Genomic DNA, 16,174 nt, shown 5'->3' on the forward strand with positions numbered 1-16,174 from the left:
GTATTGGAGAGAGGGAACGTTTATTGTAATCTAGGCGTATGGGTCTGTCAAACGGCCTTGCCCTACCTACGTAATTCATTTTATTTGGTTCCTCTGTTACTGTATTATCCTCATCTGAGACTTCGTCGTCCTCTTTCTCTGTTTGTTTCTCGTCTTGTTCTCTCTTGTGTATATCAAGAATTTCTTTACGAATTTTCCTGTACATGGTTTCTATTTTGTTCTGTGTATCATGTTTACCAACACCTATATTGTCACTCCAAGTCTTCATACCTTTCGTTACTTCTTTATCTGGTTGGTCTCGTTCCCTGATCAAACAATTAATCAAAAACTTTAAAAGCAAGCTTTGAATCTCCACCTTTCTATGTGCCATGGCCTCATGTATACTTTCTGGTCCCTCCCCCGTTCTAATGAAGTGGTATATTCTGTCTAAGTGTTCCTTCATGTCTGGTAAAGTGATCAAATAATCTGCAACGCGTCTTAAACGTACTGAGTATATGAGCATTCCGCCCTCACCTGGTACTGGATCATATTTACAATCAGAAAGTGACTGTCTAAGAGATGCTGGTGTCGTGGGTTTTGGCGTGCTTTGTAGTGCTATTTCTCGTAATGTTCGTTTTACTGGTGGTGGGGTGTGCGGTGTATGTGGTATGTCTCCAGAGGGCCCCCCTCCAGATGCCCCTAGACTCGAGGAGTCTTGGCTTGAGCTGTCTTTCACTGCCGGTGCTGCTGTTAATGCGGGTTGATCTTGTGCTACGGGTGGTTGGCTAAAAGGATTGGTAGGGATATTGACAGGAGGATTGGTCGGGTTAGGAGGAGGAGGAAGATCTTCATTAACATACTCTGGAGCAGCGTCGTCTAAATAGGAGGGCAGAAAAATGTCAGCTGCTGTCTGTTTATGACTACGGAGTTTAGTCGGGATCAGTGGTGGTGGCAAGTTACTGGGTACTTCCGGGGTCACTTTCGGTAGGCCCTCAGCAAGGAGGGGATACATGCCTTTAATTAGGGCATTTCTTTGTCTATCTAATTGTTCTGCCTTAACTCGTTCACCTTCTTCTTTTAGTTCTTTTTCTTTGGCTTTTTCTGATGCTTCTCTACTTCTCTCTGCTTTGTTAATTTCTTTCTCTGTTCTTCTATGCGCTTCTTTACGCCACAACTCTATGGCATCTTTCTGGGATTGTCTAGCTTTCTTTTTTCATAGTACTTCCTCTACTCTCATGATGCAATCAGCATCCCATGTCCCTGAGACAGGCCATCTGTATTTCTCCTCCAGATCCTTCGTGTAGTCTACCCATAAGTCTAAGAATAGTATGGCATCTAGGCCATGTTTTTGGTACATAAAGTGTCCAGGAGTGTACCTAGGCGGGACGGGAACTGCCTCTTCGAGTATCCCTTTCCTGGTCCCTATCTGACGTAATTTCGAAAACAACGGCATGTTTGAACTAGCTTGAACGAAGACACAATAAACACAATAATAGACTGTAAACAATCATTCATACCACGACATTAAAACATTAGAAACAGATACTGACTAGTACATGGAAGAACACAATCCTAGAAATTCAAACATAAAATACTGGATGCACTGCTAGAACAGTACAGTCATACCGGTCTCATAAGGAGACACGTCTTTACCGCATCCACCTAAAGTGGACACGTCTGTACCGGGTCTGTGTACCCAGACCCGTCTTGACCGGGCTCAAATAAATGAACCCGTCTCTATGCGTTCCCAACAACGGTACTCACCGGGAAGCAAAACTGAAGGCCTCGGAAACTCGATACTACGGCTTCTTGCTGTGCATGCGCCTCGGAACAGGTGGGCCTCGGGATACCTCGGACCTTGCTCTCTCGGCTTGGGCTCTGGTCGGGATGGTCCGCAATCCTCACCGCCTCGTGTGGATGCCTGGTCGCAGTCTCCATCTCCTCCTTTGTGGGCCTGAGGGAGTTGGCAGGAAATCCCGCGGATGTGTACACGATGGGTCCGTCACGGCTATAGAAGGGGTCAGGGGGCTGCACCTTACATCGCCGGCGCGTGGGGAAGGGGACTAGTCCCTATTCGGGCGCCAGATTTATGTGGTAAATAAAATTACCAGGACATAATTTCTATACATTAATAATGAATAAGGATAGCTCATAATATGAGAGGCAGAGTCCGTGGTATCTGAGTCAAAAGGGCTTTAATGTAAATGACTCGAGTCACTGAGAATCGGGTTCCATCACCACTAAGGTTCAGGAAGGGATATCTGCCGTTTTATTCACATCACACATTATATATAGTAAAACCATACAATTGTAATGAATAGAGAAGGCGGAACAAGTGAAAAAGAGAGATAAGAACACAAGGGCGTGAAAAGTAGGCGTGTAAGGAGGCGTACACGTGGGTGGTCACTTGATGAGTCATAGGTGTGTCATAGGTGGGTGGATGCATAGAGGAGGTCTGCAGGGTCAGCAGAAACTTTTACCCTACATGTGCGCGCAACTGGTCATGACGTGAAATTGACGTGTAACTGGGGAGAGCGGGGGGGCTGACTTTTAGCACTAGAAGAGGAGTCTGGAGTCTGGGATGTCAGAACGACCTGCACCATTTGGCATATCTGATATCTTGTGTATGGAGGATGTATTGTCTGAAGTAAAGGTCTCTCGAGTAAAGGCTGTTCATCACTAAATGCTAGTGTGCGCATATATTTCTTCGTGCATTGCGTGGGGGCCATGGGCCTTCTATGGCAACGGGTTCAGTAAATCACTTGCATGGAGACAGGAAGGCTAGGCCCTATGCTCTGCAGACAGATATGTTTACCTCCTTCACTAGACTGGAATGTGTTTTCGCGGAGCTGAGCAGACAACTGTAGGCAAAATACCGTCTTGGCAGGCAGGTCAGGCCGGGCACCTCTCGGCTGAGCAGGGAGTAAGGGAGAGGTCAGGGATGCACTGTAGCTTTCAGAGTCAGAAGAGGCTCGGAGCCTGAATTCAGGGCCTGGCTCGGCTGGGCCACAAAACGTGTACCATGTAAATACATTGGCAACGTAGGCCTCAGTGCAGAATTAACGTTGTATTCATGGAGGGCCTAATAACAGACATGTTAACGTTGGACGCAAATGCATAGGCGTCATCATTTCGGCCATAGAGGGAAAATGCATGGATGTCATGCACATATACTACACGTTGGGGTACACGCAGGGGACACATAGGCCATATAAAATTCCATTTTCCTCATTCTCGAAGGTGCATGCTATTGTACTTCAAATGTTCCTCTGCAGAAACGTCAGTAACACGTTAATTCTAGACATTGCTGTCTGATTATCACTGCTCGGAAGTAGTATGGCATTGCTATTAGTCAGCGTTACAATCCAATTTGAGGTGCATTATGTGGCATAAATATGCGATAGGTAGCTTTGTTTATGGGATGTTTTCATGGTATTTCTTACATGGCATTCTTGATTGTTCTGGTATAACATTGAACACAAGTCCTCACACTTAATTTTTTTTATGCTTCTGTTTATATATGTAAACTATAGTACATATTTTGTTTTCGCCCTCTATCTATCTATCGCACTCACTCTATCTATCTATCGCCCTCACTCTATTTATCAATTGCATCACCACAGCATTACTCAGGGGCACCACAACATCACTATGCGCTACCACAGCATCACTGAACGCCACAGCATCACTCGTTGTCACCACAACCTCAATCAACGCCACCACAGCATCCATATGTGCCACCATTCAACAACTAGTTCAAATATGTTCTATCAATGTTTCAAGCTTTATTACAAATGTCACAAAAAGATGTGAATATTTCACTTCAGTTCTTGGATTTTCGTCACAATAAAATACACTGAACATAATCGTCACAAAAGTTATTTACAAAAGTTTAAGCTATTGCCATTATAAATTCCAATAACTTTTATTCAAGTATTAATTATTTAAAAAAATTAAAAGCTATTGTTATTTGTAATATCAATACATCCAAGCAACGCAAATACAACACATATTGCATTTCCAATGCTATAGGTGTCACATTTGCGAAAGTTATAACTATTGGCATTGTAAATGACAAAGCTATTAATTTCGCTATTTTCAAAACCAACACATAAATAAAAAATGTGTCATTTACAAGATCAATAGCTCAAACATTCCTAATGCGAGACCTATTGCATTGCAAATGCTTGTTGCCTTATGTTTTTATGCTGCATTCTTAGGTTTGCATTATGCTGATGAGCAGCATTCTACCTTTGCGCAATGCTGATATGTGCACCCCAACATTCTCAGCATGACAATGTGCAACATTTCCAATTTAAATGCAGCACTGTCTTAGTCACTTCTGTTTCTACAAATATTAAAAACCCTTGTAAATGTAAGAACTGTTGGTTCACCAGAATTTCACATTTTCATTATGCAGGAATCGTTAAAGTTTCAGTCTTTGAAAGTCATAATTTCAAGAAGGCCACATGATTAATAGTAATACACCAGCCAAGCACAGGGAGGCATAGCCAGTCTGCACACAAGAGGAGCAGCTCATAGTTCTAGTACCACAATTCTGACATCTTGGTACACTGACAGAATGTGGGGGTGGGTGAAGAGACCATTCGCCCCTTAAAAAACATTAACGTTTGAAATGCGAATATTTATTCTTTCGTCCTCACATAGATTGCTGCTTTAATGGCAAATAAGATCTGCAATAAATGGGAACATATTTGCACTGACTATTACACAAGATTTCCAATGATTTATTCTGAAGGACATCAAAGTATCAACTCATAGTCCTAAATCTGACATAAACGCAAATTCTAAATAATGCAATAATACTGTGATTATACTGCAGAAATAGTGTATCACGTCACTGAAAATCTATGACATGTTTCCACCATCAAGGGTCGGGTAGGAATAACATGATTATAAGTCCTGAACATGATAAAATGACTGCAGGGTATTCCTCGATATTTACACTGAAATTCTAGAGTGTGATACTGATTGATAACATTATGTAGCAATCAGACCTAAACAAGGGACTTTAAGCACAAACACCTACTTTTTCAAGTTAAATACCATAGATTGACATAACCATGTTCTAATTTGATCCGGATCTAGCTGCCATATGGCAGGGCTCAATTTACCCACACTAGATAAACGTTTGGCACAAAGTACCAATAGTGTATTTTGCCTTGTACTTTCTTCTGGCTGATTTCATAACTGTGTTTGCCTCTGGATGATCATTGTTTTCTCCTGCAGGCCAGACTCACCCACGAGATTCAGGAGTTGTGGAATACAGAGCAGATCAAAGCGATTGGACAGACGGAGCCTCCAGCTCATCCCAGCAGAAAAACCAACATGACAATCGTGGAGCCTGGGAAAATCAAGAGAGGGAAAGGAGGCACCCTAGTGAGTGACTGTCATTGAGTGAGCAAGTATACTCGGTTGCGAAACACACTCTACAGGGGAAACTGGCTGAGAGGTGGATGTCCTGAAACAATCCGATTGATGAAAAAGGATCACCTTGGCCACCCTGCTTGCCTATTCTGAAATGTATTCCTGACACAAAGCCCTCATGCAGTCCTTCTGAAACAGGTCATTGAAACATAAATGTACAGCTTTTGTCCCTATCGCTTAATGCCACACTATTCTGTGATAAAATGTCTCAGACTCATACTTCTAATTGTAAGAATGGTATTTGACTGAAAAAGACAACCTTTTATGCTTGATTCATTTCCTTTAGGAGTTTGAATATATTTGCCATTGACCCCTCCCTGTTTCCTCCCAGTGTACACATTTCTATTCTTGAGCTTTTTCATCAACAGACTTGTGGTTTCCCTGGCACCATTTCTGTGCCGTTCAATTGACTTCCTCCAAATCGTCTTCTTTGTTCTAATGATGTGGCATCTAGGAATGTACACAAGTACTCCAGAAATGGCCACAAGAAGAAAGCACAGCATTTTAAACCTTTTCAACTGAACACAGTACCCCCAGTGTGTCTTCCAGGAATTAATGCAATATTCCAGAAGAAAGCGATACAAAACGGGTTGATGGACGGAGCGTTTGAGCCAATCAAACACTCACCCTCAGTCAACTGATCTGGGCTTAATTCATCACCATTCTTTAGCTCACTCAGCCACCCCAGTTCAGACATGGCCATATGCAAATCAGTCTGACCCTGTGCCTCATGGGAACAGTCCAGCCCGAACTGCCAAGACATGTCTTCCCTGGACCGGAAACCAGCATCCTGGGACCGGTTTCGGATTCATAATCCTCATCAGCCAGGCTATCTTGAATCCAGTGGCCAAGTGAGCAAGGGACTCACGTCTGAGCATACCCTGCCAACTTAGGGCGAACAAAGCGATACAAAACGGGATGATGGACGGAGCGTTTGAGCTAATCAAACACTCACCCCCAGTCAACTGATCTGGGCTTAATCCATCACCATTCTTTAGCTCACTCAGCCACCCCAGTTCAGACATGGCCATATGCAAATGAGTCTGACCCTGTGCCTCATGGGAACAGTCCAGCCCGAACTGCCAAGACATGTCTTCCCTGGACCGGAAACCAGCATCCTGGGACCGGTTTCGGATTCATAATCCTCATCAGCCAGGCTATCTTGAATCCAGTGGCCAAGTGAGCAAGGGACTCACGTCTGAGCATACCCTGCCAACTTAGGGTGAACAAAGCGATACAAAACGGGATGATGGACGGAGCGTTTGAGCTAATCAAACACTCACCCCCAGTCAACTGATCTGGGCTTAATCCATCACCATTCTTTAGCTCACTCAGCCACCCCAGTTCAGACATGGCCATATGCAAATGAGTCTGACCCTGTGCCTCATGGGAACAGTCCAGCCCGAACTGCCAAGACATGTCTTCCCTGGATACAAAACGGGATGATGGACGGGTATGCTCAGACGTGAGTCCCTTGCTCACTTGGCCACTGGATTCAAGATAGCCTGGCTGATGAGGATTATGAATCCGAAACCTGTCCCAGGATGCTTGTTTTCGGTCCAGGGAAGACATGGCTTGGCAGTTCGGGCTGGACTGTTCCATTAAGGCACAGGGTCAGACTGATTTGCATATGGCCATGTCTGAACTGGGGTGGCTGAGTGAGATAAAGAATTGTTATGGATTAAACTCAGATCAGTTGACTGAGGGTGTGTTTGGTTGGCTCAAACGCCTCGTCCATCATCCCCTTTTGTATCGCTATATTCCAGAAGAGGCATTTAAATCTAGCCACCGTAGCTGATTTGAGGTTATTGGAACTGCAAACTCTAGTTCAGAGAAGGCTTTCAGAACCGGACACAGGATTCTGGATATTTCTACATGGCTGGATGCAATACTCCATCTGAGGCTTGCAGAACAGTAGACTTCACTCCAGAAGAGGTCTCAAGAATTGGATACTGTTTTCAACTAGTTGTTTACGAAACAAAAGTTGGGACAGTGATTAAGTTGTGGCCTTCAGAACTGGACACCATAGTCCAGATGTGGTATCAGAGAATGAAGTGGACACAATACTCCAGATGTTCATTCCAGATCTGGATGTGGTACATGAGTCGAGACCTCCAGAACTGGAATTAATGTTGAGATCTCTGTGGAAGAAGGACACTGTTCAGTTGGCCCGGGAGCATCCATGTTACAGGCTTACAAAGACCCTTTAAATTCAGTTCATTTCAGACCTCCCAATCAGAATAGGCTCCATCTATTTCACACAAACCACTGGATTGACTCAGGAAGGGTCCGATACCTTCAAGCCTAGATCACTTTAACATCAATAACGTACAGCCAAAAAGAACACCCAAAAAATCATTTTCAGCAGCCATACCCTGTCATAATATATGAAAAACTAACAATTACACCTGCCATGTAACAACGCATGCCATTACAACACACGTCTGAACAACAACTTCCTTTAGGGGTCAGAAGGTGTTGGATTTAAAATCCAACACCTTCCCTACTGTTGCACAGACTGGAGTTGGAATAGTAAATTATACTATTCCAACATCCAGCACCCCTCCTGCCCCCCCAAGCAAGTCGTTGTTCCGACTTGCGTAGTAATGGCATGCGTTGTAATGGCATGTTTTAGAAAAGCATGTGATGTAACTTGGCATATTCATGAGCTGGATGTTTCTGGTACATATGAAAAGATTCATGTCATTGTAATGGAGCTAAGAGGTCAGGGCATGAAGATAATTCAGAAACAAGAGAGACTTCAGAGATCTGCTGTACACTATAGTTTAGAGTTTGGGGCAGATTGAAAAGGAGAGAAAGATACTGAATTAGTCTGAGATGACAGGAAAGACCGAAATAGATTGGACAGATTAAGTTGGCTTATGAAGGGTTGTTAGAGGAGGATATAGTCAGTGGTGACAAAGGCAGGTGACAGATCTAGCTAAGGCAGGCCCTTACACCTTTGCCATCTATCTCAATGCCAAGATATTTATGTTTTGTGAAGTCCGACCATTACTAATTTTTTAATGTGGCACTATTATCCACTGGGGGTGATGCTACACTCTGTAACATTTGGAATGGTTCAAATACAGGTAAAATTGTTTTTCATCTAATGTGCATTGTGGACAGAATTGACTTTAAATGCTTAGGCTTGATGCCTATTGAACAGAATTTATTATGAACCCTAGAGTCTATGTTAACTGAAAGCTTTTCTTTTTTAGGGAAGATTTCATCTTGGGTGTAGATAGTTACTTCAGTTGTACTTCTTTTACTTCTCTATAATGGCTCTTGTATTCTTCCTCTCTGTGACCCTCCAAGGCCAGCCGGATTGCACTCCTGCACTCCCTTGCCAACATTGAACAGTGGGCCATAGACCTCTCCTGGGACATAATTGTTCGCTTTGCCGCAGCACAGCAGCCCAGTGGAGGCCAGCTACCTCGAGAGTTCTTCAATGACTTTGTCAAAGTTGCTGGTGATGAAGCAAAGGTCAGTAATTGCACTGTTTTTGTGGGGATGGTCCATGGTAGTCACAGATGGAAATAAAGTGTTTGGTGGCTATAGTACTCTTCTATGCATTCTCTGGTCGCTTTTCCAAGTTTGTTTCTCTACTGACATCATCATTGAGGTTTGTGTGGGACAGGGGCAGTAGGTCAGTTTTCTGAATGAACAGCAGTTCTTACTTCTTTCTGGGGGAAAGAAGGAGGGCTGCATCTCTGTAAGTTGGAATTAGCTATTTTTTGTGGTTTTTTTTGGTGTACCCAAGCAGTTATTAAAGGTCTGTCTTTCACACTCCAGACTAAGACGAAATATTGACAGCTGAAAATACTTTCTGAATATAAAGCAACAATGTTCAAATAAGTATATTTGTAAAGATCTTCGTGGACAACAGCTAGTAACAGCCCTAGAATATCAAAGAATGAGAGTGATTAACGGAAGATCCGAAGAGGACACCCCACCAAATTATACGTATCACGGCCCACGCTCACATTGAACACTGGACTATATGATTTTAACGCTCCCATTAATGCCGCTTCTAGCACATTTTTATATAGAATACACCACAATAAATGATCATTCAATTTAACATATTGTTTTCAATTTAACCCTACCAAGGCTAGAAAACAGCCACTGACCTAGAAGGCAAATTGAATACTATGAATTCAAAACGTTTAACCTGGACAAGCGGATCGCCTGATCAGCATTTTGTTTCAATTAAAGAATTACTTGCTGAGTCGGCTCTAAGGAACTGTAACTGTATAAAAGCATGGTCGTACTTCCTCACTAGACTTCCAACCGCAACTGTAAAATCAAGACATAAGGCAGTCTCCTCCATTCCATATATCGGACTAACAAGTGAGATTGAAAAACTAAGAAGGAACTTAAAAAAAACAGCTAGGAAATTACACAAAAATGCTAGCACAGTTGTCACATGGGAAACATTCAGGATGCAGAGAAAACTCTTTAAAAAGAAGCTCTGGGGGAACAAAAAAGCAAATGCGGACAGTTTTTGGCTAAGGTTAATATACAATGCAAGACCACATAATGCAAATACATTTTGGCTAACAATAAATCAGCTGAATCGGCCTAAGAACATTCTAGATCAAACGTCAAGGAACCGGACTGGGCCGACTATATAGCTCAGAAATGTAAGACTCAATACCACTCTCATGAGCAGGAATTGACCTACCAGGCCCCTTCAAGCCCTAGGCAAAAACAGGGCACTGGGGCCACATGCACCACGGGTAATGCCACAAGCACTAACTAAGACCGTCCACATGCTGCTAGCCCAAACCACTCTTCATACACAGCAGTTGCCATTAAAAACCTAATAAATAAAAGCAAAAGGGATGGTGCTCCCGGACCCAATAGTGTCCCCCAAGCAGTTTTTAGGTCTCGCCTGTCGATGCGCATGCGCATCGAGCAAGGCGAGAGTATTGGCACTTATCCGCTCTTTATCCACACTGCAAGGAATCGTGGCGATTCCTTGCAGTGCACGAGAAATTTAAGCTCAATGCGCATGCACATTGAGCTTAAATGCGCGTGCACATGCCCCCAGCCGCCTGCCTTGCCTACTCTCTCTCACAGCCTCCCCCAGCTCCGCCCCCTCACTACTTGATTGCACGGCCGCTAGGCCGTGCCTCCCCTACTCTCCTCCCCCCTCCTCCTCCTACTCTCCTCCCTGCCTGCCTGCCGTGTCGCACCTCTCCCCTCTCCGCCCCCTCCCCTGCCCGCCCCCTCCCCTGCCCGCCGTGTTACGGTGAAAGGCTTGTTTTTTGTTTGTATAATTTAACCCGCTCCGCCCCCTCCCCTTCCCTCCGTGTCGCATTTCTCCTCCCCCCTCCCCTCTCTTCCGTCCGTCCGTCTTGTTTTCCTCTATTTGCTTTGCCGCAATCTTCTGGCGATTTGTATCGTTTGCTTGTATTTGTGCCTTTTCGTGTTATATTCCAAAAACAGCATCTAGATTTAGAAAGGGAGCGGTTCTTTCGGTCCGATTGTGTCTTGAGCTGCATGATAAACGCGTGGGCATTTTTCTGACAATGCAGCTTACCGCTTTATAATCATCTTGTGCTACGAAGCAGAATTTTAACCAAGCATAGAACCAGATTGCACTGCGAGCCGCTGAATTAAAGCCGAAAGGTAACTGGATGATTTGCTCATGTAAGGCACGGTGCAGACCGAGCGTGCTATTTTTAGCTATGTCAGATGCCAGGGCATGCTCGCTTTCCAAATGGAGGCAGCTGCATTTTCATGTGCTACTTCGAAACGAATATCCCATCGTGCCGAAAGCAGGCGCGTCGGACCTAAAATGTTTTCAGTGACAATCGGCTTTAATGCATCTAGAAACCCACGAGGTGGGCATTTTCTTCATTTAGCCTTCGTGTTTTTTTTTCTCACGAGAGAACTGACTACGACATTAGATAGCACAAAGCTTACATTTTACCTTGTGGTTCAAGGGGCTGTGTCGGCGATTTGTGCGTTTGCGTTGTGATTTTGGACCCGATTGTGGGGAGATGGTGGTTAAGATACGTTCCTATTTCTGGGCAGTGGCGGTTTCCCTGCCTGCTATGCATGGCGTGCTGCAAAGGCGGCGTGCGGCTTTCGTGCTGCCTTCCTGCACGGTCTTTTCTTTTGTGTGAGATTAGCGGTCCTTTCATTCCGCGGCCTCTCTTATTCCGAGACGCTGCTAGAATTCGTGACAAAGTGTGCGAGTGGGTGGTGGCGGCGGGGGTGTACTGCTGAACTGGAATAGCGTCAGCGGGAGCCGTTCTTAGCGAAAACTCCGGGCTCCTGTGAAGAAAGCACGCATATGTTTAACCATCTCGGTAACTCCTAAGAAACACTGTTATGCGGTACATGATTTGGTAATGCAGTGTGTTACACAAACACAGTAATGCGATAAAGTACATCGCGTGGAGTCCCTAAACAGCTTTGCTGGGCACCGCGCTGAAAATGTGAAACCCAGCCCTGTTGATTCTACAGTTGGTGTTGGGTTTTATGATCTAATTTGCAAAGTAGGTCTGTTTCCTACGTTGGAAAAATACCAGTAAATGAGCCAAACGTGTATTAACTCACTAGTAATTTGTCGATTTCACAAAAAGCTGCCATGTTTATACAATCTCGTAAACCCTTTGCGGACAGAAAAAGCTAAAGCAACCATCCGTGGATGGCTGAATTGTATGCTTTATTCTGCTACATATTCACATTTGTTCATGGTCTGAGCTAACTTTTCTGCTCTGAGATCCTGCTACCACCGGCCGCTGAAGCTTTGAACGTGGTGGGACTTGGTACTAGCCCTGAACTCTGCCTAGTAATGGCAGCAAGCCCAAATTGCTCTCGTAAGAGGGGTTGGGAAAGGTTTGTCCCCTCCCCCTCCAACCAGGCACTGTTCACACACAAGCACTCACCCTCAACCCCTCACTCACCCTCAACCCCTCAACATCAACCCCTCACCCTCACCCTCACTCACCCTCACCCTCACTCACCCTCACTCACCCTCACCCTCACCCTCACTCACCCTCACCCTCACTCACCCTCACTCACCCTCACCCACCCTCACCCTCACTCACCCTCACCCTCACTCACCCTCACTCACCCTCACCCTCACTCACCCTCACCCACTCTCACCCTCACTCACTCTCACTCACTCTCACTCACCCTCACTCACCCTCACTCACTCACCCTCACTCACCCTCACTCTCACTCACCCTCAACCCCTCACTCACCCTCACCCACCCTCACCCACCCTCACCCACCCTCACCCACCCTCACCCTCACTCACCCTCACTCACCCTCAACCCCTCACCCTCACACAGTGCAATAGGTCTCGGAGCATTTGAGTTAGAGCTTTTAGAAATGTTTATGGCTTTTTTTTTAAAATTCTTTAGCATTGGCTACAGGAAACAAAAATGCTAAAGATTTACAAAAAAACCCATAAACAATTCTAAAAGCACTAACTCTAATGCTGCGAGACCTATTGCATTTCCAATGCTTGTTAAACATGACCCTGCTTTTTGGAGGCTCCAGTTAGAGACTCTTTTTGCTCAAGTTGATCTGTTAAACCAAATTCCAGACAGTTGGCAAGACTCAATTCTGACACTAATTTTTAAAGGGGGTGAAAGATCCAATCCATCGAATTATCGACTCATTGCATTGCTTGACGTCAAAGCTAAATACTTAGCCTCCTTGATCCTGGAGGATCTGGTTGCCTGGTCTAAAGACTTAAATCTGATCCCCCACAAACCAGACTGGATTTAGAAAAGGGATTGGGACAATCTCGAATATACTTTCCATTACGCTAATAGCGGAGAAATGCAAAATAAAAAACAGAGCTTGCACCTCTGCCTCTGCAAAAGCATGGATCGGAAATTATTATGGATGAAACTAAAGTCCTGGAATATTCCAGAAAGAATTTTAAAAGGTTTACTGTTATTTTATACGGATACATGGCTTAGAGTAAAACTTGGTGACGGATCAACAGTCTCAAGAAAATGGAACACAGACAGGGGCTTGAAGCTGGGATGCGTGCTTGCTACCCACTTATTTAATTTGGTTTTAGCTGATTTATCTGACAAACTCGATGTAATTAACTCTCATTCTCCGCATCTGGGATCACTATCCCTTTTCCACCTTGCCTATGCCGACGACATAGTTTTAATCAGTTTGACTAAAATTGTGCTCACGAAGCTACTGACGGACCTCGCCAAATTTCTGACGACAAATAAGCTGGAAATTAATTTAGCAAAAACAATGCTGATCAATAACCAGACAGCTCGCCCGTACAACATCAACTTTAAAGGTAAAGTCTTGGAAAACGTCGCAAGCTATAAATATTTGAGATTTTACCTTGGCAACAAATTGAGCCAGCAAGGTCAGAAAAATTACATAGCTCAGCGGGCAACCGCATTAACCTTTGCTTATAAGACAATGGCAGGGAAGATAAGGGGCCCCTCATTCAAACCACTGATTACAGTAATAACGGCTAAAACATTACCAACGGTAACCTACGGCAGTGTAGCCTTCCAACGTAAAGATGCAACCATACTCAATAATTTAGCAGCCAGCATTTTCAAAAGGGTTTTTAAGCTCCCTCAAATGGCGTCTTCAGCACAAGTGCGATTAGAATTTGGTATACTGAATGAGTCAGTTGGCAGGCAATATTCAACCATTAAAGTGTGGTACAGCATAAAGCAAAACACAGTGGACTCTAAACTAAATGAGGCTCTGTTGTCAGAGCAAGAGAACGGTCCCAATACACCACATAAGCGCTATTTGCAAAATGCTCTCAAATCCACTTGCACTTTGGACCTGTGGAATAAAAACCTGCCTTATGTTATATTTAAGTCCACAATTAATAAAGTTGCAGAACACCAAGAGTATACAAACCACCCAAGTTAGGAAGGGAAATTGGTATAATATAGCCTGTTTAAACAAGAAAAGAGAACTAAGGCGAGAACAGCGCAGTCTGCGTGATAAATTTGATAAATCTAGAGCTGAACATCTTGTAAAATTAAAGAGAGTATACCATGCTTCTTGATAGCACAAGAAGAGCCCATAAGGATAATTGCTGGAAGAAATTGCTGGAGGCAATAGAATCCAAGAATATACGTTTATTCTGGAATCTAGTCCGCTCGGCAACAGAAGCTTCGCCTGGGTCAATGATTTGCGTGGTAGAAGAGGGTGCCTGGGTGGATTATTTGAAAGAGCTATACCCGCTGGGGGGTGAATCTGAAGAGGAGGTACAAAGGGACTGTAGTGGCCTAGTAGATGACCTATTACTAGACTTCTCAGAAAGAAATGTACTTGATACAATCAAAACTTTAAATTTAACAAGAGCCTCCGGCCCAGATAACCTGCCTGCCCTGATAATTAAGACAGACGTCTTGGTGGGCCAAATTCTTCTCCCAAATGTTCTTAGTAATCCTAGAATCCGGGATAGTTCCAAGTAGCTGGAAGGGTGCGATAATTCGACCGATCCATAAAAAAGGGGACGTCAACGCACCAAGGAACTATAGATTAATTAACCTACTCGATATAGGAGAAAAAATATTTGCAAAAATTATATTAGGTAGGTTAAAGACTTGGGTAGAGGAGAAAGCAATTATTCCAGTGGAACAGGGCGGCTTCAAGGAAGGCCATTCTACAATGGACCACTGCCTTGCCCTATGGGCGTTGGACCGGAAGTCAACAGAACAAAATGGGAAGTTGCATTGTTGTTTTGTTGACTTTCGGGCCGCGTTTGACTCTGTGGACCGGAATAAACTCTGGGAGGATTTGATGGGATACGGAATTCCGGATGGCTTGTTGATGATCTTGAAAGATCTCCATAGAGGGAACTGGGCCCAGGTTATTAGAGATTCGCATGGGTCACTAGCCCAGAAGATATTGATAGGGAATGGCCTTAGACAGGGGTGCGTTCTGGCACCCCTGTTATTTTCAATCTTTCTGGCAGATCTCCCTGCGACACTTGAAGTAGAAAGAAGTGCAAGCCCTAGAATGAGCAGGAACAAAGTGTCTTGCCTATTATACGCAGATGACTTAGTGATCCTAGATCAAACAGAAATAGGACTTCAAAGGAAACTAAATGCTTTTAAAGGTTATTGTGATAGAAAAGTTTTGACTGTAAATATGGAAAAAACCAAGGTCTTATGTTTTGGAAAGAGCAAGAAGAATTTTAATTGGTTTTTGGGTAATAACAAATTAGAGGCAGTTAAGGAATATAGATATCTAGGCCTCTGGTTTGATAGTGCGCTAAATTGGCGCACTCATTTGGAGGCGCAAAGAGCCAAAGCTTTTTCATCCACATGTGGGTTGAAAAAGTTTAATAAAGAATATGGAGACATGACTCATAAACCAACGTTAAAGCCATCTGGTGCAATGATCCCCCCCCACCCCCCCAAGTATTGTATGGCGCAGAGGTGTTATACCTGAGCGGTAAACATGAGTGGGACCAGGAAGAGGGAAAAATCTTTAAAATGTTATTGTCCTTACCAACCTGTACTATGGTTCAAGCAATAAGAATGGAGCTTAGGCTTACTTCATGGACCGTACAATCTCAAATGGCCCTGGTAAGATTCTGGAAGCGCCAAGACCCAGGAGTAACACTAAAGGTCTCACAGTGGTGTAGGGATGAGATCCAAATAAGTAATCTTGCCTGGGCAAAGGATGTGAACAAAACCCTCCAGAAAGTAACTGGGCGCCTTAAGGTGAAATTCTCTCAGGACGCCTTGATAGCCGAGTTTACTAAGAA

At 44.1% G+C, this 16,174-nt stretch overlaps 1 protein-coding gene across 2 annotated transcripts in view; it reads left to right on the forward strand.

Annotated features, from left to right (window-relative positions):
* Positions 1-16,174, forward strand: part of LOC147733417 (uncharacterized) — a 164,193-nt gene that overhangs the window by 80,676 nt on the left and 67,343 nt on the right. The window contains exons 6-7 of one of the 2 annotated variants that reach the window (XM_086958033.1): positions 5,230-5,379; positions 8,746-8,913. In XM_086958033.1, the coding sequence (XP_086814159.1) occupies positions 5,230-5,379; positions 8,746-8,913 (318 nt within the window). The remainder of the gene's footprint in view (positions 1-5,229; positions 5,380-8,745; positions 8,914-16,174) is intronic. The other variant, XM_086958034.1, reaches the window with a different exon arrangement.

The sequence above is a fragment of the Lissotriton vulgaris genome, chromosome 2_1 (genome assembly GCF_964263255.1).
Source record: "Lissotriton vulgaris chromosome 2_1, aLisVul1.2, whole genome shotgun sequence".
Taxonomy (NCBI): domain Eukaryota; kingdom Metazoa; phylum Chordata; class Amphibia; order Caudata; family Salamandridae; genus Lissotriton; species Lissotriton vulgaris.